The following is a 24,779-nucleotide window of genomic DNA, read 5'->3' on the forward strand; positions in this document are numbered from 1 at the left end:
CATGAACTGGTGTCGGAGCAGAAGGTCTGAGGACGGGATGCGAGCCGTGGGAGGAGGCAGCAGCCGCTCAGCTGCCCGGCTCAGTCCACGGAGGCGTCCACGGCCCGCCGGGATGGACCCGGCCGGGGGAGGAGCTCCGGTGGAGCTCCGCCTCTGAGCCGTCCACATATTGACCCTGAATTGATCGATTGGCAGGGAACGTGCAACATATGTGGTAACGGTCCACCGCACGGGTCAGGAAGGGGCCTCTGAACCCAAATCTGTCCGAAAAGCACATGACGCCCCGCGATTGGCCGGCGGGGGCGCGGCCCGCGGCCCTTTGCTTTCGTGCAAAATCCAAATGTCGCGCTGGAAATAGTCCAAATGAAAGGCGCCTCCAAAAGACAGGTTCTCGTTCTGTCAGCGGCGGCGAGCAGCTGCAGAGCGCCTGCATCGGTTACATAGTGGCAGATACGGGAGAGAAGGCGCGATCTACAGGAGAGCCGAGGCCGTGTCGGGCGGCGTCGGATTTCATCCTACACATTCCGGTCGGCCGGCATAAAAATATCAGCCGATTATTGGTGTCACTAATGGCCGGCCGGATTCGATGCGCCCGCAGGAGGGGATGCCGCCGGGAGGGGATGCCGCCGCCGCTCCTGACCTCCACGCTGACGCCGGCGGTCGTTTCTCCCCGGCGACACGTGAACGTGCAGAAATCCCACATGCCAGTGGACACGCTTGCGGCTTTGACTCCGTTTGCGGCCGTTTTTTGTTCATCTGAAGGCACCGTTTGACGTTTCACGACCGGAGCGGGAACCCACGCTAGCACTGGCAGCTAGCAGCTAGCAAGCCTCCACGAATAGCAAGTGGTTGTCGGGAAAATAGCGTGTTCGGGCCCCCAGCTGAACGGGTTCCGTTTGCCTGAGGGAACCACGGCAGCAGGAAGTTAGATAAACGCCACGCACGTCACGCGTGTTGGCGCCGGAGCTGACCGCAGAACAATGGTCTGCCCTGATTGGCAGGGGAACCCGCTCCCCGCCGTTCCAAAAGTGAAGCTCAGCTCTTTTCGGCCCGGTTGAATCCTCTCTCTGCCCCCCCGCCCGAGCCCCGTGACCCCCCCGCCGCCACGCACCGGCCAATCGCGGGCGAGGGGCGACGGGAGGGGCGCGGGGGGGGGGGCCGGGAGGCGGCTGCGGCGCCCGACTTGGACGAGCGGGGCGGAGACGTCCCCCTGCCATAAACCGTTGAGGGCATCGGGGCAGGATCCGGCCAATGAGGGGGCAGCAGGCACTAAAATGGAAGGACCAATGGCGGCGGCCCGGGACGTTTATAAAGCGGCGGCGCACGCGGCCACCGTCGGGTGACCCCTAATTCGGCCGTGGTGAACAGGATCTGATCCCAAGGAGTGTTACCTCTGTTCTTGTCTGGTGTGCAGGTAAAGAAACGTCCTGGGAGGGTGGAGGAGCAGGCGTGGGGAGATGTTTGATGGTTGGGTAAAAGCCTCTGGCGGTCCGAGACGGACGGACGGACGGACGGACGGACGCGGCTCACTCCATGTGCTTTGGGGAAGAGGGTTTGTGTGTCAGACGTCAGGAAGGCGGGTCAGATGTTGGCAGGTGAAGCTTGGAAGAGCCCCGAGCTGCTTCTGCAGCTCCTCGGACGGGCTTTTGTTAATCAGAAAGAAAACAGAATTATTTGCGTTAGTGGTGGGTCGGTGCTGAGCGTCCACCGCTGAGGAGCACCTGAGGGGCCCCACGGAGAAGGTCAGACGGAGGAGGCGCTAACGTGCTCAGGGAATCAGGTCGGCAGATCATGCAGCTCGAAATGAGACACGGAGAGAGCGTGTGTGTCGGGGTGTAATAGGAGAGGTGTGTAGGGGGGGGTGTAACAGGAGAGGTGTGTGTAGGGGTGTAAGAAGAGTGTTTGTGGGGGAGTAAGAGGAGAGGTGTGTGTGGCAGAGCTGAGCGCTCCACGGATACGGCGAGGATTTCTTCACTTAAGGGTAACGGGCAGAAACGCCGATTCTAAAAATATCCAGCCGACACACACACACACACACACACACACACACACACACACACACACACACACACCATCTCAACAAGACATTTGATCGGTTGGAAATTGAGTGCCACTTGTTACCAGGATTCTTCGGCTCAGGTCTGCAGGAGGACCACGGGTCACGTGGTCGTCCTGAGCTCGGCTTGCCAGGTCCTCGTGGTCCTCGTGGTCCTCACGGTCTTCGCGGTCCTCAAGGTCCTCACGGTCTTCGCGGTCCTCGTGGTCCTCACGGTCTTCGCGGTCCTCAAGGTCCTCACGGTCTTCGCGGTCCTCACGGTCTTCACGGTCTTCGCGGTCCTCAAGGTCTTCACGGTCCTCGTGGTCCTCACGGTCCTCCTCTCTCTGCAGTGTTAGAAACGCAATCATGCCTTTCGGAAACACCCACAACAACTTCAAGCTCAACTACAAGGTTGAGGAGGAGTTCCCCGACTTGTCCAAGCACAACAACCACATGGCCAAGGTGCTGACCAAGGAGATCTACGGCAAGCTGAGGGACAAGCAGACACCCAGTGGCTACACCCTGGACGACGTCATCCAGACCGGCGTCGACAACCCTGGTGAGAAGCCGCCCGGAAGCGACCGCGCCGCCGTAAAGGCGTCGATCCGCTGACCTTCCGAACTCTGTCCCGAGGTCACCCCTTCATCATGACCGTCGGCTGCGTGGCCGGTGACGAGGAGTCCTACGAGGTCTTCAAGGACCTGCTGGACCCCGTCATCTCCGACCGTCATGGTGGATACAAGCCCACCGACAAGCACAAGACCGACCTGAACTTTGAGAACCTGAAGGTACGTCGCCGCCGCGATGACGTTCACGCCTCCGCGCCGTGAGATGACCTTCTGGGTTCTTCTTCCAGGGCGGAGACGACCTGGACCCCAACTACGTCCTGTCCAGCCGCGTCCGCACCGGGCGCAGCATCAAGGGCTTCACCCTGCCCCCCCACAACAGCCGTGGAGAGCGCAGGCTCATCGAGAAGCTCTCCGTGGAGGGTAGATCTCCTCGCCGAAGCGTCCCGCCGGACTCTGACACGTTCTCCAGATGTTCTCCAGATGTTCTGCAGATGTGTTGACGCCGATGCTCCTCTGCCCCCCCCAGCTCTGACCAGCCTGGACGGCGAGTTCAAGGGCAAGTACTACCCTCTGAAGTCCATGACGGACGCCGAGCAGGAGCAGCTGATCGCCGATCACTTCCTGTTTGACAAACCCGTTTCCCCCCTGCTCACCTGCGCCGGAATGGCCCGCGACTGGCCCGACGCCAGGGGCATCTGGTGAGTCACACCCAGGGGGCGGGGCTTATCGGCACGCCACCTGGGAAGGAAGCACATGGGCTGGGTGGGGTGGACACACACACACACACACACACACACACACACACACAGTACTCCTGGTTTTCATGATCTTGAATGAGAGCTGATGGAGGATCCTGCAGTCTTAGATCTTCACAGTCCCCAGTACACCTCCGTAGTCTTTAGATCTCCACCATCCCCAGTAGATCTCCATGGTCTTGGGTAGTTCTCCGGGCCTCAGTAGATGTCCGCGGGCTGAACGCGCCTCTTTACCTCCACCCAGGCACAACGACAACAAGACCTTCCTGGTCTGGGTGAACGAGGAGGATCACCTGCGCGTCATCTCCATGCAGAAGGGCGGCAACATGAGGGAGGTCTTCAGGCGTTTCTGCGTGGGCCTGCAGAAGGTGAGATCCGCGTCTCCTCCGTCGATCTCCGTGCCGATGTGACGCCGCTCTGCCCCCCCCGCAGATCGAGGAGATCTTCAAGAAGCACAACCACGGCTTCATGTGGAACGAGCACCTGGGCTACATCCTGACCTGCCCCTCCAACCTGGGCACCGGCCTGCGCGGCGGCGTGCACGTCAAGCTGCCCAAGCTCAGCACACACGCCAAGTTCGAGGAGATCCTCACCAGGCTGCGCCTGCAGAAGCGCGGCACAGGTAACCACGGCGACCGCCTCGGGCCGCTCCGAACGACGCTCGCGATCGACACCTGACCTCCCCCTCCCCCCTCCCCCCCCCCGCAGGCGGCGTGGACACCGCCTCCGTGGGCGGCGTGTTCGACATCTCCAACGCCGACCGCCTGGGCTCCTCCGAGGTGGACCAGGTCCAGCTGGTGGTGGACGGCGTCAAGCTGATGGTGGAGATGGAGAAGAAGCTGGAGAAGGGCGAGGCCATCGACAGCATGATCCCCGCCCAGAAGTAAAGAGGGACAATGGCGGCTTTTTCTCGTGACCATATCATGTGCAGTCGAGCCGGACGACGGGCGCAGAGGAAACAACGGCTCTTCTAGAGACTCTTGACTCTGTCCACCTTCTTTCTTCCTTCCAGCTTCTTCTTTTTTGTTTTGTTCTCCAGTTCTCCCGTGTCGGTCGGTAACACCCTGGGATCGACCGCCACCGAGCCGGGCCGCCCGGCGGACGTGGCGCCACCGCCCTTTTGTTATATTGAAGCTGTTCATAACTGCTCAATAAAAAAAGAAAAGTGCCCCATGACCGCTCATGGACCGGCGTGGTCTTTTCTGCTGAGACACCGGGGAGGTGGAGGTGGAGGTGGAGGTGGAGGTGGAGGTGGAGGTGGGGAGGGAAGAGAGAGAGAGAGAGAGAGAGACTGCCAACATCAGTGAGTTTATTCATCTTCAGCTCCAGGTCCTCCTGGACCACAAGCACTCAGCCCAGGTCACACATGGTCTCTTCTGCCCGCTTTTATTGTGCAATCAAACAAAAGAGGGTCTGCAACGCAAACGGAGACACGCGACGGTGAGTGTGTCTGACTGCAGGGGCCGGCGGGGGCCCGCGGGGGGCCGGGGGGCCGGCGGGGCGTCCAAAGCTTTTGTCGTTCCAAGCGGAGATTATTTGTCTCAAATGATGGTCCATCATCAGGAGGGACGTGTGGAAACCGGGAGGTTTTCTGCCCCTCAGGAAACAGAAGCTTCCCGGAGCCTGAACGCCCCCGAGGCTGGAGCAGGTGGGAGGGGGGGACTCGGGAGGTCAAATGGAGGGGAGACCTTAAAGGTGGAGCCCGGAGGTTTCTACGTTCCGTCCCGACGGCGCCACGCCGCCAACAAAAGCTTTGGATGGACGCCCCCCCCCACCCCCGAGGCCTTCTGCAGGGCGGCGCCGCGATTCCGGTCTGAGTGATTTCACAAGAAGAACACGAGAACGCCCGCGGGTGTGCGGCCGTCGGCTGAGGGGCGGGGCTTAGGAGGACCCGTGCGGGTCGCGCCGCGCGGCTTCCTCCGCCCGCCTCGGCCTCTTTTGCATATCACATCAACTTTTTTTCCCAAAAACCATTGAAAAACAACAAGGTTAAATACTGCTCCCCCGGGGGTTTGTAATACCGAACCATGGGGACCCGCCGCAGCCCGGAGCTGGACAGAAGAGCCCCTAACAGATAACCTTCTGGGCCCGTTCGCCTCCCGCCCCTGGAGGAGCCCCTGGAGGAGGAGCTCTGCTCCGCCAGGACGGCGACACAGTGTTTCTATGGCTTGAATGCAATGCGGGGGCGCCATTGCGTCGGGGGGCGTCAGGAACCCGCGCGCCGGGGGCCTTCTTCGGCTCGGGGGCTCCGCGGCCTTTCCGAATACTCGGCGTGGGACGCGGGAGACGCCCCGGACGTCCCGGACGGAGACGAGTCGCCGGGATTCGTCCGTCCGCTCCTAGCCTAAAAAGCGCCCGCCTCACGAAGCTCCCGGGCCCGGGTGTGCGTGGCGTTCGCCGTCTCCCCTCGTATCCCATCTCTGAAGTCATGCAGGATTGCAGGTTGGTTTTGTTTTCCAAGGTCACTGACAGAAACGGCTTTAAATTAGATCGACTTCCTTTGCTCTAGCTATAAATAAACCTTGAGCTCTAAGATATATACTATGCTCATATATTTTATATACAGCCAACAGCTGACTGATATAAATCCTGTTTTTTTAATGATATTATTCTAAAAAATAAATAAAGTACCTGTGCAAATATCCACAAATCGAAGTGTTTCACATTTAAGACATTGGCGCCCTCCAGTGGCTAGTTGTGGTTTCACCTGTACAGGTTCACTGGAAGGAGCTGATTCAAGTCAAAGCAAAGTGCATTGAGGTCTATATTACCTAATGCTAATATACACCACAATGGGAGGACGGGGGCTCCTGCTGCCCGGGTCCCGGTCTGCTTCCCGGCCCCGGGGCGAGGAGGAGGAGGAGGAGGAGGAGGAGGAGGAGGCCGGGGGCCCGGGGCCCTTCACCCCCCCGCCGCCGGGCTCCCAGAAGCACCGAACGGGGCAGAGGAGATGCCGGACGTGAGTCTAACACGCGAGTGCAGATGACGGCTAGGAGGGTCTGGAGGACGGGGGGGGGGGCATCCCTGGGGGCTTCATGGCGGGGGGTGGGGGTGGGGGTGGGGGTGGGGGGGGGGGTGTAGTGGTAGTGGGGGGGGGGGGGCTGGTTCAGGGTCACCATGAGCAAAGCCACAACCGAGAGAGTATTAACAGTAAATCAGCAGCCAAACAAAAGGGTCTCTGGAGCCTACGGAAAGATCACTGTACGGAATTCACTAGAAACGGGGGGGCGGGCTGGGGGGGGGGGTCTCCATTGGTTTCACATGGAACACGTGGGGGGGGGGGGGGGGGGGGTCACTGGAAAGGCAACCGAGGAGACAAACGTCCACAACCCCCCCCCCCCAGCCCAGAGTCACCGAGACGGACCGACCACTGTGTGCACGGTGTGTGTGTGTGTGTGTGTGTGTGTGCGCGGGTGTGTGGGGGCAGGAAGTAACCCCCCCCCTCGGGTGCCGTGGGACCCGATGGACTGGACCGGGGGACCCTGGGGAGACGGTCGAAGCGGCTGCGGCGTCCTTTAACACCATGTGTGTGAAGCAAAGATGGAGGGGGGATGAATCCAGCCAATCAGAGAGCAGCTTACTGCGCAGTGAGGCTCGGCCAGCAAACATCTACGTCCAATAACCTTCAAGGGACGAGCTGCGCCCTCCGATCTGTGTGAGGGGCCGGGGCTCGGCTCTCCATGAAGAAGCACCATGTTCTCCACCTGCTAGCAGGTAGCAGCAGCAACGCCCGGCCTCTGACTGGCTGACCCCCCCCCCCCCAACACACACACACACACACACACACACACACACACACACACACAGGGGTCCTGAACACACTGCAGAAATGGAGGTGGTGGAGGAGGACTCTAAAAAGGGCCTGTCTGGTTGAGGGACACGACAAAGGGTGTGTGTGTGTGTGTGTGTGTGTGTGTGTGTGTGTGTGTGTGTTTGTGTGCTAAGACAAGGACCAGAGCAATAAATAACAAAACATCATCCTGATGCCCGGAGGAGTAAAAAATACTGATTGGATCCGTCTGATTCAGCGGTGGAGTGGGATGACGGGTGGAGGAGGAGGCTCAGCATGGGTGTGTGTGTGTGTTTGTGTGCGTGTGAGTGTGTGTGTGTGTGTGTGTGTGTGTGTGTGTGTGTGTGTGTGTCGGGGGTCTTTCAGTCAGGTCCGCCCCCTCGTCCGTCCCGGGCTCCTCCTCCAGATGTTCCCTCCCCACCCTTTGGCGCACACACACAAACAGCCACCCGCACAGAAACACGTGCACGTACACAAGCGCGCCGCTCAGAGTTCCAGGTCCTTGGATATTTGGGTGGCGATGTCCCGGAAGGCCAGCGGCGCCCCCCAGAGTCTGGTGTAGCGCACGCCGTTCGAAGTCTCGGCGGCGCCCGTGGAAAGATGGCACACCTCGGCCTGGAAGGCCACGCGTCCGCCCGCCGCGCCGTGGCTGCAGGACAGCAGGAAGGGGCCGGCGTAGTGGACCTGGCAGCCGCACCCCAGCGCCGCCTCCCGCAGAGCCAGGACCACCTCGGCGGGGTCCCGCCGCCCGCCGCCTCTCAGATCCCAGCCACGTCCGACGGCCCGGGGCTCGGACGCTTTTTGATACCCAGGTAGATGGCAACTGGGGAGCGGGAGGAGGAGACACGGGGCTCAGGGAGGCTGCGGGGCCACAGGGGGTTCTTTCTGGGGGACGGACTCACACTGACCTTGTGACCGCAAATCTCCTGATTCCCTCAGATTCATTTGTGACCCTGCGGGACAGACGGCACAGTCAGGACCGCCGGCGTGCAGGACGCCTCCCTCCCACTCCCACTCCCACTCCCACTCCCACTCCCTCCCTCGTCCGTTCTCCCACCCGTAGCATGCACATGGAGACGCCGTCTCTCAGCCGCTGCACTTTCACCGCCCTCCAGAACGCCGCCTGCGCGCCGTGGCTACACTGATGGACGCCACGTGACAGGCCGCGGTTGCGGCGAGAGGTTTCCACGGCAACCGGCGGTCAGGCGGTCGACGAAGGCGCAGAAATGAAGGCCGACGCCGCCGGAATTTAGCTTTGGCCAGATTCAAAGATCGCGGCTTTTAGCGAGCGGTGGCTCGTCCGTCCGCACTCCTTGTCCCCTCGGCGGTCGGACGGACGACGCGACACGACGGGCGCGGCGAGAAGAAGCGGACTCTGCTCAGTGTGGCCAGAACGTGAGGAGATGTTGGTGCAGCGCTAGAGAGGAAGCTCGTCCCGCTAACAAACCCACGTAGGACAAAAAGAAAAGAACGGAGAAGAACCGGGCTCTCCGCCGGGTCCTGCATGCCGGGACGGGGAGACGAGACCAGGACGGCGGACGGATCATGCGGACGAGCGGCCTCGTCGACAGACACGGAGACGCTCGGGTCCAGGAGAACTTCTCCACGGACGGACGGCGCCGGCGGGCGAGGAGGCGCCGCAGACACGGGAACTTACTAACTGTTTTGGATCCTTGTGGAAGAGAGCAACCCGAGACGGATTTGTTTGAGCCCTGGCGCTTGGACGGGTCAAGGTTGACCCTGAAGCCGGACAGCAGGTGGAGACGGAGGGAGGAAGAGGAGGAGACGGGAAGGAGAGAAGAAAAGTGCATCACGGGAGAGCGAGCGGTGGAAGAAACAATCAGAGCCATCGGGTTTGATCAGATTAGATGTGCGATTATGACGGGGGGGATAATCCGGGAAGGAGGACAATAACACGCCGCCTGCCGCAGACAGGAAGTGCTCCGGGGCGCCGCGCGGCCCGGAGAGGGATTGACCTGGTTCGAGTGCCGAGGACGTCCGGGAGCTTCCGCCCCGCCGCCAAACCTACGGGCTGAACCGGATCTACCGGGACCTCGGCAGCGTGGAGACTCCAGGTCGCCCAGGAGGGAGGAAAACACACCGGCTTCCTGGAGTCGGAAGGTCCTCGACGGCCACTAACTCTAGAAGATCTAGAACATCTCGTGTACTTCCTGACACCGGGGTCACGTGAGGATCACGCGTGTTTCGGCGGCTACCTGCGGGTGAGTTTGGAGGTCAGCTTGGTGAAGAGGTTGGAGGTGGCCCTGGTCCGCGCGTGGGGCAGCGGGCTGGCGTCGTGGTGGGACAGCGTGGGCGACGTGGGCGGCGCCGAGTACACCGGCGGCCCGCGGTCCCTCAGCTGGCCGCCGTGGAAGGTGCTCCGGATGGTGGAGCCCCGGGTCAGCCGGCACCGGTCCGAGGACGAGGACGAGGACGAGGCCGCTCCCGCCCCGGAGATGCTGAGCGTGGAGGGCGAGGCTGCAGGCATGCGGTGGCCCAGAGAGCTGCAGGGGGGGGGAGGAGGAACCAGAGCAACCATCAGGGCTTCTCAGGAGACAACACACACACACACACACGCTCAGTTTACGCCCGAGTTACAGCCTCTGATTCCTGCCAAGACAGATATGACAGACACAAGCAGGACCAGCATCTCCGGGTCACGGTGAAGATCTCTGAGCTCAATCGCACCGTGTTGTCGGACGGTCTCAGCCGGCTGGATCTTGTATGCCTGCAGCGAGCGGGTGAAGGCTGCGGAGAAGGTCACCGGAACCCCGCTGCCTTCTCTGCAGATCATCTTCCGCAGCAGGAGGACCGCGCCCACCCACCCCCGACACGACCCTTCACACTCCCACCCTCCGGGTGCGGGAGGTGTAGAACATCTGCGCTGTAGAACTTCTTCTACTGACCGCCATCAGATACCAGAACACCACGTTCTACCTCAGGACCATCGCATGTTCTTGACCGTTCTTCTGCCGGCGCTCCACTCAACTGTCCGTCGACTAAACGGATCATCTATCCGTCTGCGTCCGAGCTGCGCTCGACCGTGACGCTTCCATCTGCACTTTGCCATCGGCTACGAAGGCCCGGGTCTACATCTGCACATCCCGTTCACGCGGTTGACATTTCTCTGCGATAAAATGCTTATTATCCACGGTTTCGCTTTCCGCGACCTCTCCGGCTTCACCGTGGACGGCAAAATAAGAATTTCACAGTGCCAGGAAAGACCTCTCCGGACCGAACCCGTGACAAGAAACGTCTTCGAGGGAAGAAATCCGAGTCCGGTCGCCACGACAAGAAGATTTCACCCCGACCCGGATGACCGAGAGCCTCCGCAGACAAACGCCGACCGCGGAAGCTCGACCGGATTCCGCCGAGGAGAGCGTCCCACCTGTTGTCTTTGCCGTTCTGCAGGAGGGAGTGTCTGTCGGCGCCCGAGCGGTCCGTGCACACGTAGGTGTTCCTGCGTGTCATGGCGCTTCCAGGGATGTTGTTCTGCACGGAGAGAGGAGGCGGAGGTCAGCCGGGAACCCTGCTCCCCCCCCCCCCCCCCCGCGCCCCGGGGGACCCCGCCCTCACCGTGGTGGCGGTCATGTCCTTGCGGCGGTCGGGGATCTCGGACTTGTTGGGGTTGTTGGCGCTGCTGACCATGGGGCTGGAGGGCGGCAGGCTGTGGCTCCCCATCACGCTGCAGCTGGCCTTGCGCGAAGGCATCCGGCTCTCGCGCAGCTCCCGGTCGCCGGTGCTGGTCGGGCTCCGTTTGGGATGCATGACGGGCATGGAGGGCCCGCCTTGGTTGTGGAGGACAGCAGAGCGCACACACGCACACCACACGCATATAAAGAACATCCCGGGCCGAGCCCGAACCGGCACCGGCCGACGGGGCGCGGGAGTGCCGGCCCGCGCGACGAACGGCGAGGCCGGAGAAAACACTCACAGAAGTCGCTGTGCCGCCGCTGCCGGTGGTAGGTGGAGGCGCTGCGCTGCGTCTTGCTGTGCGAGGAGGAGGACGAGGAGGAGGAGGAGCCGGTGGCCGAGGAGTGCTTGTTGGTCCCGTTGGTGACGGGGCCGGGCCGGACCCGCGCCAGGGAAAGGGTTCCGGCGGCGCGGGCGTCGGCGCCGTCCTGACGGGAGGAAACGGGGAGGATTCAGGAGCGCGAGGACCCGCTCGGATCTTCAAACCGCGGACAGATCCGACCCGGCGCGTCGGAGCCCTTCGCTTATGGGCGTCGGGTCGATTTTAATTCAACACCGTGATCCCGTTGGGTCCGGATCGGCCCGGGAGGCCGTGACTCACGTCGCCTTTGCGTCCCAGCAGCAGGTAGGTGGCCGTGACCTCGTTGTACTTCTGGTTGAGCAGGGAGTCCTTGATCTCCTCCGGGGTGAAGCCCATCCCCACCATCACCTCTGCGCAGACGCAGACGCCCGTCAGCAGCGCATCCGGACCCGTCCCTGCGCATCCGCCTCGGGGGGCGGGACACTCACCTATGCGGGCCGGGTCGCTGTAGTCCTCCACGGGCTCCACGTGGGGCTTCAGCTCCTCGCCCTCGTACCCTGAATTGATCCATTTGTCCTTCATGACTTGCTGCGGGGTCAGAAACAGGCGGAGCGTCAGTCGTCTGCGAGCGGCGGCGGCGGCGGCGTTGGCTGCGGCGGCGGCTGCGGTGGCTCACCTCTAGGGTGCAGCGTTTGGAGGGATTGAGCACCAGGAAGCGGCGGAGGATCCCCTCGCAGTCGGTGGACATGTAGAAGGGCACGCGGTACTTCCCCCTCAGCACGCGCTCCCTCAGCTCCTGCAACAAACCACGGGCACGCCGTCACCGAGCGGTCCGGACTCTTCTCCTCACGCCGGGCCGCGGGAACCCCGACGAGAAGGCGGAGACACCGAGGACACGGCGGAGGCTTCCTGGCCCACCTTGGTGCATCTGGACAGGGTTCGGTTCTGACATTCAAGCCCTCCTTCAGCTTTCTAGCTCAGAAATACTTCTCACCTCTGCATCGAACTCCAAAACCCCAAAGCCTAGCGGTCCCGACCGAACCCCGGCCGGTTCTGGACTTCTGCACCGGTCCACATGCTGACCCAGGACTACTGCACTGGTCTTGGACTACTGATATAGTTCAGGATTACTGCCCCGGTCCATGTGGCGGTCCAAGTCTATTGCACTGGTGCAGAAGATGACCCGGACTACTACACTGGTCCAGGGGCTGCTCCTGGAGTACTGCACTGACCCACATGCTGACCCAGGATGACTGCCCCGGTCCATGTGGCGGTCCAAGTCTATTGCACTGGTACTGGACTACTGAAATACTACTGAAATGGTTCAGGACAACTGGATTGATTCACATGCTGATCCAGGACTACTGCAATGGTCCAGGTCTATTGCACTGGTCCAGAAGGTGACCCAGGACTACTATACTGGTCTGGGATTATACACGGGTCCAGGACTACTTTCCCTGTCCAGGACTTCCACACTGGTCCAGGACTACTATGCTGGTGCAGGACTACAGCACTGGTCCAGGACTTCCACACTGGTCCAGGACTTCCACACCGGTCCAGGACTTCTACACTGGTGCAGGACTACAGCACTGGCCTGGCATCGGTATGCGGCCCTTTGTATGCCTCAGTAGCGGTGAGCTGGTTCTTCTGTCGAAGTCCTCCTGCCGGAGATCAACGGCTGCTATTGGCCGCGATCCCAGGCCCCGCCTCCGGCGGAACAAGAGCCTCGCGTCCACCGGACCGGCTCCGGGCGGAACCCTCCCTCCCCCTTCTCCGGTCCACCTGCGACCGCTAACCTTCAGGTTCTGGCCGTCGAAAGGCAGCGATCCGCTGACCAGCGTGTAGAGGATGACCCCCAGGCTCCAGACGTCCACCTCCGGCCCGTCGTACTTCTTCCCCTGGAAGAGCTCGGGGGCGGCGTAGGGCGGAGAGCCGCAGAAGGTGTCCAGCTTGTTGCCCAGCGTGAACTCGTTGCTGAAGCCAAAGTCGGCGATTTTGATGTTGGAGTCGGCATCCAGCAGGAGGTTCTCCGCCTGAGTCATAGCGGCAGCGGAGCAGAGAACACCATGGGGGGAGGAGATAAATGTGGAGGAAGAGGAGGGAGAACAAATGAGGGACAGATGGGGGAGGGTGTTTGCATGTTGTCCAACATGGATCCTGCACATGACTCATACTCTGTGTGTGTGTCTGTGTGTGTGTGTGTGTGTGCGTGTGTGTGTGTTCCTCCAGGACAGGAGCCAGGCTTCCACCATCTCGGTGGAAAAAAGAGCTCCTCGGTGTGATTAAGATGCTGAAGGTCCTTCCCCTGCAGGCCCAGATTAAGAGCAGCCCCAGATTATGACCTCTGGGCGGGGTTATCTGCTGGTTATCTGCCGGTTATCTGCCGGTCCCGGACCGGCCCTTAATCCACCCCCTCCATCTCTGCAGCCTCCTCACCTTCAGGTCTCTGTGGACGATGTTCTTGGTGTGGCAGTAGTGGACGGCGGAGACGATCTGCGGAGGGGAGGAGGACACGCCTGAAGCTCTGACAGGAAGACCGGGAGCTTCCGAGCGAAGCGGCCGAACGCTTACCTGTCGGAATTTGGCTCTGGCGTCGACCTCCTTCATTCTCCCATGAGACACGAGGTAGTCAAACACTTCACCTGAGGAGCGGCGAGGAGGAGACGTTACATCAGGAAGACACGCAAACACCTGCTGAGGGGGACCTTAGCGCGAGAGGGAAGCCACTCGTGCTAAGCTAAGAGCTGGAGGCTAGTTAACACCTAAAACCAGTAGGAGCCGGGAACAACACACAACGTCAGAGAGTCCCAAAGGGTTCCAAAGGTCCGTGGACGGCACGGCACTGGTTCTGCTGAGCCTACAGACTCCATGAACTCCACCGCTGAAGGAGACCGACCTTCAACCCCAGCATCTGCACAAGGGTGGCTTCTCTGAGGAGCTCCGGCCCAGAAGGGTCCAGGTCCAGAGAGGTCTCTCCTCGGACTTTAGCTTTTGTTTTGGAGGAAGACGCTCTCAGGTGGAGGTGGAGACAGACGTGCGCGCGTGTGTGTGTGTGTGTGTGTGTGTGTGTGTGTGTGTGTGTGTTTGACAAGAAATACACCCAGCTAGCTAGTAACTTAGCATGGGTAAGGAAATAATGCAAGAGCTACCTAACAGCTGTGCTAATATTTAATCATCACACACACACACATAAACATCAAAATGTCATGTGACTGCTGACATTCACACACATGGGAGTGTAAACAACTTAGCCGTCCACCATCTTGTGTGGACGCACGGCAGCGAGCTGGAGGCCGTGGTGCCTCCAATCTTCTCCATCTCCCCCCTTTCCTGATGGTGAGATCCTCATAAGATGGCTCCTGCCCCCCCTGTCAACCTTCAAACCCAGGTGTGTGTGTGTGTGTGTGTGTGTGTGTGTGTGTGTGTGATGCCCACCTCCACTGGCGTACTCCATGATCAGGTAAAGGGTCTTCTCTGCCTCAATCACCTCGAACAGCTGCACTGTAGCCCAGAACACAGGAGGTTACACACACACACACACACACACACACACACACACACACCACACACACACACACACACACACACACACACACACACACATCCAGCTCAGAGCCTGGAGACGGGCAGGAGGGGGCAGGTCCACATGACATCACGGCTTTGTGTGTGTATACCTCCACATATGGAGGACACACACACACGTACGCACACACACGCGCACACACACACGCACAGACATGCACTCACGCCTCACAAAGATCTCAGCACCAGGCCGTCCAGGAGCGAGCAGGTCTTACCTATGTTCGGGTGATTCAAGCCTTTCATTATTCGAACCTCCCGAAAGAGCTGAGGGACAGAAGAAGAGAAGAAGAGGGAAGAGAGGTCTTTAAAATGGAGACCATAGAAGAGGAAAGGAGACACACACACACACACACACACACACACACACACACACACACACACACAGAGGTCAGGATCTCAGGTCCAAGGTGAAGGTTAAGATACAGCTCCTACGTGACCTTCAGGTCTGAGACAAAGGAACGCCGGTGTGGGTTTACAATCATCTCTAACTTCACTTGTTCATTTCAGCTGGAACGAGGAAGACAAAGAGATCCAGAGCACGTGGGAGATGTTCTGGAGATAAAGTCACACTGAGATGGTTCGGACACGGACAGAGGAGGAACGGAGAAGATCTGGGTGGAAGGATGGAGCTGCCAGGCAGGAGGTCTGGAGGAAGACCTGAGAAGAGGTTTATGGATGGAGGGGGAGGACGGGAAGGATTAGATAGAGGCAGATGATTGGCTGAGGGTCAGAGGGAGGCAGATGATTGGCTGAGGCCCCTGAAGGCAGCGGCTCGAAGGAGAAGGAAGATTTATATTCTGATTTTTCACATTTTATAAATTTCCTGTAATGGCAGGCAGGCTGCGCCCAGCGCCCCCTGGCTGCGAGGCACCACACACACCATCAATATTTGATAGGTATTAAAAATGCATTGGGATTTAGGAAGTAGTAATTATTACACACACACACACACACACACACACACACACACACACAATCGTTCTTTGTCAGAAGGATTCACTGAGCAGCTCTGAGGAACATCTCAGCCTCAGCCCGAGGAGGCTGCTCCTCCAGCCCCTCCTGCACCGCTGAAGAAACAAAACGCCAAATGGCCCTGAAAAGGGACGGGTCTGCTGCCAGAGGCAACCCCCCCCAACACACACACGCACACACACACACACACACACACACACACACACACACACACACACACACACACACACAGCCGGTCTGCTGTCGGAGCCTTCTTCCCATCCATCCTCCCTCCTCTGCCGTCTCTCTTCATCCCCTCCTCCTCCTCCTCCATTCAATTCCTCTTGCCATCTTCTCCTCTCGCAGCGGCCGACGTCACTGTTGCCATAGCAACCCAGGTATTAAGATCGGGCCCCCCCGCCCCTCCAGCTGTGCTCCACTGAATCTTGGGATATGTAGTGCTGAGGGAGCTCGTCATCCCGTTAATCCCCTGCCAGAGTGTGTGTGTGTGTGTGTGTGTGTGTGTGTGTGTGTGTGTGTGTGTGTGTGTGTGGGGGTGGATCAGATCTATTGAAAACAACAACGCCTCCAACCCCCATCATTGCTGACGCCCCCCAGATAAACAGCAACCGTCTGCTAACGCTAACAGGGCCGGACACGCGTGCACCGCAGCGACGAGGCCGCTGACGATAAGCTCCGCCTCCTCTTCCATCTCCATGAGAACAGCTGAGCCTCCCCAGCAGACCTTCTTGGTCCACGTCAGGGTTTGGTTTGCCCGCCTATGACCCTCCCGACATACATCGTTGTCCAGATGTCATGCCTGCGCTCTCATCTCCTCCACGCCGACGGGGTGAAGAAGCTCACGATGGTCGCTGGCCATCGGCGGCCGACCCCGGAGCTGCTCTTCCGTCCTGCCGCCTCCCGTGCACCCGCTCAGGTGGGGGGGGGTGGGGGTGTCTGAGGTCTCACAAAGCATCTGGGACTCGACTCAGGAGGACAGAAGGAGAAGAAACTCGAGGAGTTTGGAGGCCGCCGGTCCAAAGGGTTGCAGACATCAGTCACAGAAGAAGCCGAGGTCATCGCCGGCGTCCCGTCCGGGTCGGGAGGCGGAGCCTGGGAACCACGAGGCTCCAGGACGCCGGAGGTCAGCAGGACACGGTTCTTCTGATACATCTACATCTAACATGAACACTGGAGGGCAACCAGCACTCCAGAGAGGAAGCCCCCCCCCCCCCCCCACACACACACACAAACACACACACACACACACACACACACACACACACACACACACACACGTGCCAAGAACTTCAAGGAGGCACCGGACGTCTCTGAGCATCCAGGCAGCTTCTTGGGGTTACCGTGGCAACCTGGTGGTGGTTGACCATCACACAGACCAGGATGATAACTGAGCCTGACCTGATGGCCTCCACGCCGAGACAGTATGTGTGTGTGTGTGTGTGTGTGTGTGTGTGTGTGTGTGTGTGTGTGTGTGTGTGTGTGTGTGTGTGTGTGTGTGTGATAGGGGGTTTGGCCCCTGACCTTCAAGCAGCACCGGAGCCCCACGCTGACCGCAGACAAACTGACCCCCCTCAAAACAAAATGGCCCCTGAGCCAATCAGATGTGAGTGTTCTTCAGCGGCAGCACACACACACACACACACACACACACACACACACATACACACACACGCAGGGGAAAGGGGTTGTCTCAGTACGGTGTCCACAATAAGCCCCGCCCCCCGGCCAGCGATTACATCTCTGGAGGAGGAGGTCTCCTCAGCCCCCCCTGACCATCTCCAGCACCTGACACACAACATCTCCTCCTGCTCCTCCTGAGGAGAACCAGCTGAAAGCCCGCCGAGCCTCCGAGCCCCCGGCGGCCCTCCAGCCCCTCAGGAGGAACCCTGAATGTCACGGCGGCGCAGAGGGTTGATGTGAAACGGTCTGACCACCAACAGAAGATGGGGTCTTCCAACAGGAGAGACTTGGAGGGAGGAGAAAGGAGGAGGACACACTCACCTTCTGTAGGCTGGTTGGGTTCAACTGAGTTTTGTCGATGATTTTTATTGCGACCTGGAAGAGAAGGGAGAGAGCTTCTGATGAGGGCAGTGAAGGCGCCGCGAGGTCGGCCAGCACGCCGCCGCCCCTCCAGGCCTGCTCTGGTCTTCACAGCTAGCTTCAACCGGCCTTGTTTCACGTCACGTTTCAGCAGTTTCACTGGTTCTGTGGGGTTCTGCAGGGTTCTGCGGGGTTCTGCGGGGTTCTGCGGGGTTCTGTGGGGTTCTGTGGTCCCCCTGGGTGCTCCTGATCCTTCTGATTGTCACGGATTCTCTGATCCCATCCAAACATCTGGCTTTAGAAGAAGGGTGGACTCTGCAGAGGCCGGGCCGGCAAAGACCATCGACTGACGGCTGATATCGGAAGGAGAAATGAGACCGCAGAAGACGTTTTCGCCCGGCAGCAACTCTTAACCTTTGACCTTTAACTTTTACTGATACCTGAAGAGAACTTAGCTTCAACAAACGTGCAGCAGATCAAAATAATAATGGCTAGAGACGTCCGACTATTCACGCGTCTGTCCACCGACCCCCCCCCCCCCCCCCCCCCCGTGTTTGGACCGCAGGAGGAACCCGGAGAACCACGTGGAACCCAAACGCAGACATGGAGGAACCCTGTGGGAACCCCGAGGAACCCAAGGCGAGGAGGCGGCGCCGCCCCCCCCGGTGCCACCCTTAAAAATAACAATCAAATATCTAACAGACTTCCAGAGCGGCTCGGAGGTTTGGAAGCAGGCCGAAGCTTCGGCCCGAAGCCTCGGCCCGAAGCCTCGGGCCGGAGCCTCTCGCCGGACACCAACTCATCTCCGGGTCTTTAGCGGATCCAGAGACGACCCCCCCCCCCGGCCCCGGGTCTTACCTCCCTGCCCGTCAGGGTGTGGCGGGCCAGCTTGACTTTGGCGAAGTTCCCCTTGCCAATGGTCTTGAGCAGCCGGTAGTTGCCGATGTGCGGCTGCTCGTCGGAGCAGGAGGCGATGGAGTTCCTGCAGCGGGCGCCCAGCGAGCGGCTGGACTGGCTGGTGGCCTTGTCCGAGCGTCCGGCCCCCAGGGACACATGCTGAAACACACCGGCGGGGCCTCCGTCAGCGGCGTCCGCTGGCGGCGCCGAGCAGAACCGAAGAACCGCGCAATCGGGCCGGGCTTCTCCGACCCCGAAAGGACCACCGGGCTCGCGCCTCCTCGCCAAGGTGACCCGCTGGAAGACGCGTTCAATCGAGCGCCGTCCGTCAGGCGGACAGTTACGCCAGGTACGCCAACGCTGATTGGACCAGAAGCGGAGAACCTTCCTGCTGATGATCACAGATCTGAAAGCACCGACCCGAATACTCGCCTTTGCGCGATATATTCTAGATCTGCAAGTAGCTCCCTGCTAACACGCTAAGCGTGGTTGGCCGGAGCGGCAGATGGGCAGAGTTGTTGACGAGTTTCAATCCGTGATCTCCATAAAGGTCAGGAGAGGAAACTGGAATTCAAACATCCACCGGTCTGACACTTCTTTTGCTACCAGGCTAGTTTAGCCTAGCTTCGGCAGAGCCGGCTACTAGCACGGCTTAGCCTTTCCGCGGAGGCTATCGGTCGTCCAGGTCACGGTGCATTCTTGCGGAAATCTTCTCGTCTTGGCAACCGGACTGGAATGAAGAAATCCCAGTCCGGTTGCCAAGACGAGAAGATTTCCACGAGAATACAGCTTAGCCTGGTTTCAACAGAGTTAGCGACTAGGACAGTTTAGCCGGGATATCAGTAAGAAGTCGTTCTCTGGTGTGGAAAAGGTCTGCCAAGGTACGAGGACTGAAGCGCGTCTCGCCGCCCTCGCTAACCGGGAGCTAAGCTACCGGTTTAGGAGGAACTCAGGAGTCCAGGAGAAACCAGCTGGAGCCTCCTGCACTGAACCATTAGAAGCACAGCTAAACTAGCCTGATGCTAAGAGTCAGCAAGACTGGTGCCTCAGGACCACTAGACACCACCTCTGGACCACCAGGACCACCATCTCAGGAGCATTAAGAAACCACCAAAGACCACCTGACACCAACAGGCTCTCAAATCAAATCCCAAATCAAAGCTAGCTTGACAAACATGAAGCACCTCAGTGTGGAGCTGCTTCTTGGTCCAGCCATCAGACTTCAGAAGATACACACACACACACACACACACACACACTCACACACACACACACACACACACACACAACACTTAACAGTCAATGCTTTGCCAAAGGACACTTTGGTGAGCAGGCAGGAGTCGGGAATTGAACCATCAGCATTCCTGTTGGAGAGATGTTTGCTCTACCAGCTGAGTGTGTGAGTGGGGGGGGAGTGTGTGTGTGTGTGTGTTTATTTGTGTGCTTGTGTGTGTGTGTGTGGGGGGGGGTGAAGGATGTAGTGAAAAAAGTGAGCATATGCTGGCCCAGTGGTCCCGGCCCACCCAGGCCCGCGGACACACACACACACACACACACACACACACACACACACACACACACACACACACACACACTACAAACAAACAGCCCCTTCCCTCCGATTACACACCCTGAGGTCCCAGGACACACACACACACACACACACACACACACACACACACACACACCTCACCTGTGCTGGTCGCCCCCCCCCAGGAGCACATCTGCATCCCTGATCAATCACACCCACGCACACGCACGCCCCTGCTGGCAGACAGCTGGAGTCCAGGCAGGAGGACACGGAGCTCCTCCACCGGCCCGCTGGATGGAGACATGGAAATGCCTCTTGGCCTGTGTGCGTGTGCGTGTGCGTGTGCGCCCCCCCCCCCCCCCCGCTGCGGGGCTGGGCGCACCGCCGGCTGCGCAGCCCCGGCGCGCACATGATTTTACGCAGTAATCCCCGCTCCGTACGGAATAACCCCGCCGTCCTGCGTGCGTGTTTTCTGGCCTGCGTGCAACCCGTCCCACCCAGACGGTGCACGCGTGCACGCGCGCGCGCATGCACGCACACAGCACAGTGACATCACTCTCCCTCCACAGCCTTAGAAAAAGAGGCGACGGCAGCTTCGACGGCTTCCTGCGCACATCCGTGTCACCGCGCACGGCCGGACCCCCCCCCCCCCCCCCCCCCCAACCTCCCGAGCGGCTGCAGGCTCGGCGGCTCGGCGGCCGCGAGCTCAGACACTGAAGGTTAGCCCGTTTAGCAGCCCCCCCCCCCCCTCCCGTTGCCCCCCCCCATCCGCACCGGGATCCCGTCCGCCGCCGCCGCCGCCGCCGCCGCGGGCCTTACTTACGTGCTCCCCGGTGCTCCTGTCGTTCCCGGACGGCAGAGCGGAGCGAGAAGACATGTTGTTTGCGTCCTCCCGCGTCCGCTCCCTGAGAGCCACACGCACAAAAATAAAAAAAAAAACCTTCGCCGTGCGTGTGCACCGTGCACGGGCTCCGCGTGCACAGGATGCGAGCCGCCGTCCGGCGCTCGGCCGGAGAGGAGGCGCTCCCGCGGGCGCTCCTCACACGGGCCGCATCCTCCGCGGCGACACGCGTGGATCCGGTTCACGCGGGGGAGACGCGCGCCCCGCGGCGGCGGCGGCCGTCCGCGCGCGGGTGGAACCCGGGCCCGTCCCTCCGCGCGCCGCCGCACGCGCACATGAGTGGGAACGGGACGCTTCGGAGCGCGACGTGGATCCCGTCCTCCTCTGCTCCTCTCCTTCTTCTCCTCTGCGTGGGGTGGGAGCGGGGGGGGCGGGGGGGAGGCCGGAGGATCCACGGATCGGCGTTCCCGGGCGGCGGGTTGCGCAGCAGCGTCAAGACGGACAGGAAGACGTGCGATGCGACTTCCGGTTCGGCGCCGCGGACGTAAAAGCCTCGCGTGGACGCCGTCATCCCCCCACGGAGGGCGTGGAGTCACGGGGACCGCGACACCTGCACGAACACCTGCGCGCCGCTCGCGCGGGGAACGGCGTGACCACCGGAGCTTTTCCGCAGTATTTGTGCACAAATTACAAACAGAAATACTCTTACTGCAGTACTTAAAAGTACCCTCACGGAAGTACTTGTATACAATCAGGTGTATAAATGCCATCGGAAATCACAAGAAGAAATACTTGTACTGCAATACTTGTACACGATTCGCAAGAAGAAATACTCTTGTACTGCAATACTTGTACACGATTCACAAGAAGAAATACTGTTATACTGCAATACTTGTACACAATTCACAAGAAGAAATACTCTTATACTGCAATACTTGTACATGATTCGCAAGAAGAAATACTGTTATACTGCAATACTTGTACACAGTTCACAAGAAGAAATACTCTTATACTGCAATACTTGTACATGATTCGCAAGAAGAAATACTGTTATACTGCAATACTTGTACACAATTCACAAGAAGAAATACTCTTATACTGCAATACTTGTACATGATTCGCAAGAAGAAATTCTGTTATACTGCAATACTTGTACACAATTCACAAGAAGAAATACTCTTATACTGCAATACTTGTACACGATTCAGAAGAAGAAATACTGTTATATTGCAATACTTGTACACAATTCACAAGAAGAAATACTCTTATACTGCAGTACTATTTAGGAGTAGTAGTGTTACTGCAGCAGGTGTACATGATTCACACCAAGAAGCTGTTACTGCATGACATGTACTCACTGTACATGGAAAAGAACTATGACCGCAGTACTTGTACATGATTCAGGTGTAAGTTACAGAAGTACTTGTACACGGTTCGGGTCTCGGACGGACGAGGGACGGTGAATGTGCTGGTAGATGGACGCTGGAATGGGAGGTCTAGAAGACCAAGGAGACGGAGGGACGGCGTGAGAAGGTACATGAACCAGGGTAGATGGTGTGAGAGAGGAGGATCCACAGAACAGGGTTGGATGGAGAAGGTAGATTCACGGTGGAGACCCTGAAGGGAAAAGACCAAAGGAGAAGAAGAAGAAGAAGAAGAAGAAGAAGAAGAAGAAGAAGAAGACTGCGGCGCTTGAACTCCATTTTGCCAAAGAAATATTGTTACTGCCGTACTTGTACACGGTTCAGGTGAAGAAGAACCGACACTGCAGAAGCTGTACATGAAGGCTGTGGAAGCTCTGGTGCTGCCATACGGCCTTCAATCCAAGGCACGTCCACTCTGTGTCTGTCCAGCCTTCACACCCACGGGATTTATACACCTTCATGGAGAACGGAGGAGGAGGTCCTGTTCCTCGGAGCTCCAGAACTCCAGGGCTCCAAGGAGGCTCGGGATCAGAACCCGACACTCCTGGGCTCCCACAGAACCCGTCCTGGGTCTAGAGTTGTGTCGTGGCCATGATGACACAGAACCAGCGCCTCTGAGAAGAAGACCCTTCGCAGGACGAGCAGGATGGACAAGGACAAAGATCTGGCCCACGTTTGGAGGCCAAGGCGGGCGTCCGAGGCCCGAGGCCTACGCACCGGCGAGGAGAGACAAACACTCCACTCCATGTCCAGGTGCAGAGCTGGAGGAGATGGAGGGGAGCCGAGGAACCTGAAGGGAGGCCGGCTGATGGGCTGAGAAGGTTCAGAGCAAACACCATCAGAGACCATCTTCTCGTCGTGGAGGCATCAGGATGACCCATGCAAATCTCTGCTCCATCTGCTTCGGGACATCGACCCCCCCCAACACACACACACACACACACACACACACACACACACACACACACACACACACACACACACACACACACACACACACACGGTCCCAGAGGAGCTCTGAAGCAGAAGGGGGCATCAGGCCACCTTTTGTCTGCTGCCTGCTGGAGGAGGATCTGCTCCTGGCGGGGGGAGGGGCAGCTCGGCGGCGGGGGGAGGGGCAGATGTCCTACTTCTGAGCGGCCGAGCTTTTATTTTGGAGGGCAAATCTCCCACTTCCGGTTGGATGCCCCTCACCTGAGCGGCTTGACGCACCACCGCAGAGCCGCTGAAGGTCCAGCACGACGAGCGCCGCCGGAGCGCCGGGGTGAAGGAGCTTCCCGGCGGCCGCTGCTTCTGCTCTGATTCTGAGGGTTAAACCTGACGGAGGCGCTTCCTCAGCTGCTCCCGAACGGTGGAGCTCTCCGCTCCACCTGGGCAGAACCTGGGTCGAAGCTGCCGGTTCCAGGTGAGGAGAAGCTCTGAGGGCCCTCCGCCTGGTCAGGCGCCGTCTCGCCCCGCCGGACCTTCGGCCCGGACCCGGTTCGGCTCTGCAGACCCCATCCGGCGCAAGAGGGTTCAGAGGAGGAGGTCCTGGTAACTCCAGACACCTTCATCATCCTCGCCGGTTCCCCTCCCGCAGAGAAGGGTCTGCCCAGGTCCAGGTACCACACCTGCCCGGACCTTCACCAGAACCCCGATGAAGGCGACAGCCGGACCAGAGGTCCGTCATCTGAGCCGGACCAGTCAGAGCAGCTCAGTGATCTTCTACTCCTAGGTGACTCAGCAGCCCATCATCATGTCCTCCTCCTCCTCCTTCTTCCCGCCGGCAGCTCTATCTCCTGTCCAGAGCAGCTCTGGAGTCTCCACCAGGTCCCTGAAGGTCTCGCTCACGCCTCCAATAGCTCTGCTGGAGCTGCTCTGGACGCCCGTTTGTCTCCCCGTCCTCAGACGTGGAGCCGGAGGAGCCTCAAACCTCCGGAAGCTCGGCGGGACCTCCGAGCGCCAGGATGCAGGACCACAGAGTTGAAGAGCATCTCTCGTACGTTGTGGTCCACTCTGGTCCGCTCTGGCCTCCGCCTCCTGCTTCACCAGGAGTCTGGGCTCCATACGTTCCCGCTGAGGTCCCGGCGTGATGTTCTGCCTGTAATTCCATTAGAAGGCCGGTCGGAGGCCCGGCGTCAAAGATGGAGCCGAATCCGATTTACCCCGAAAGGATCTGCTCAGGTCCGCCGGCCGGTGACTCATCTGAGGACTGCGGGAGACGTTTGTCAGCCTCTGACTCTGAGGAACCAGGAGAACAGACCTTCTCTTATCCAACCCATTCAATGAAAAGGTGGTTTCTGGATTCGGGATTGTCCCTCCTGGACCAGTCTGATCCGGACGGCGCCGGTCGGAGCTCCTCCTCCG

At 59.6% G+C, this 24,779-nt stretch overlaps 2 protein-coding genes across 4 annotated transcripts; one reads left to right on the forward strand and one right to left on the reverse strand.

Moving 5' to 3' along the window:
- Positions 1–1,337: 1,337 nt before the first annotated feature.
- On the forward strand, positions 1,338–4,538 carry ckma (creatine kinase, muscle a). Its single transcript, XM_086160160.1, has 8 exons — positions 1,338–1,414; positions 2,389–2,597; positions 2,672–2,826; positions 2,895–3,027; positions 3,134–3,305; positions 3,607–3,730; positions 3,795–3,984; positions 4,071–4,538. Exons 2-8 carry the CDS (start codon positions 2,405–2,407, stop codon positions 4,247–4,249), a joined length of 1,146 nt encoding a protein of 381 aa, XP_086016286.1. The 5' UTR covers positions 1,338–1,414; positions 2,389–2,404; the 3' UTR covers positions 4,250–4,538.
- Positions 4,539–7,252: 2,714 nt separating this feature from the next.
- On the reverse strand, positions 7,253–21,409 carry mark4a (MAP/microtubule affinity-regulating kinase 4a). Of its 3 annotated transcripts, none has more exons than XM_086160162.1 (18): positions 20,992–21,409; positions 18,599–18,796; positions 17,702–17,755; positions 14,944–14,992; positions 14,582–14,647; positions 13,718–13,788; positions 13,583–13,639; positions 12,943–13,179; positions 11,823–11,942; positions 11,635–11,734; positions 11,447–11,556; positions 11,087–11,273; positions 10,729–10,940; positions 10,541–10,644; positions 9,369–9,656; positions 8,810–8,892; positions 8,061–8,105; positions 7,253–7,975 (listed from the first exon to the last, which is right to left on the reverse strand). In XM_086160162.1, the coding sequence occupies exons 1-18, from the start codon at positions 21,043–21,045 to the stop codon at positions 7,911–7,913; spliced, it is 2,100 nt and encodes a 699-aa protein (XP_086016288.1). In that variant the 5' UTR covers positions 21,046–21,409; the 3' UTR covers positions 7,253–7,910. The 3 variants fall into 3 exon arrangements, with proteins under 3 accessions (XP_086016288.1, XP_086016287.1, XP_086016289.1); XM_086160163.1 differs by having other exon boundaries at positions 7,500–7,975; positions 8,051–8,105; positions 20,992–21,406; XM_086160161.1 differs by lacking the exon at positions 8,810–8,892 and having other exon boundaries at positions 20,992–21,405.
- Positions 21,410–24,779: the final 3,370 nt, after the last annotated feature.

The sequence above is a fragment of the Fistularia commersonii genome, chromosome 15 (assembly GCF_037954325.1).
Source record: "Fistularia commersonii isolate RoL2024-O1a breed Wild chromosome 15, RoL_Fcom_v1.0, whole genome shotgun sequence".
NCBI lineage: Eukaryota > Metazoa > Chordata > Actinopteri > Syngnathiformes > Fistulariidae > Fistularia > Fistularia commersonii.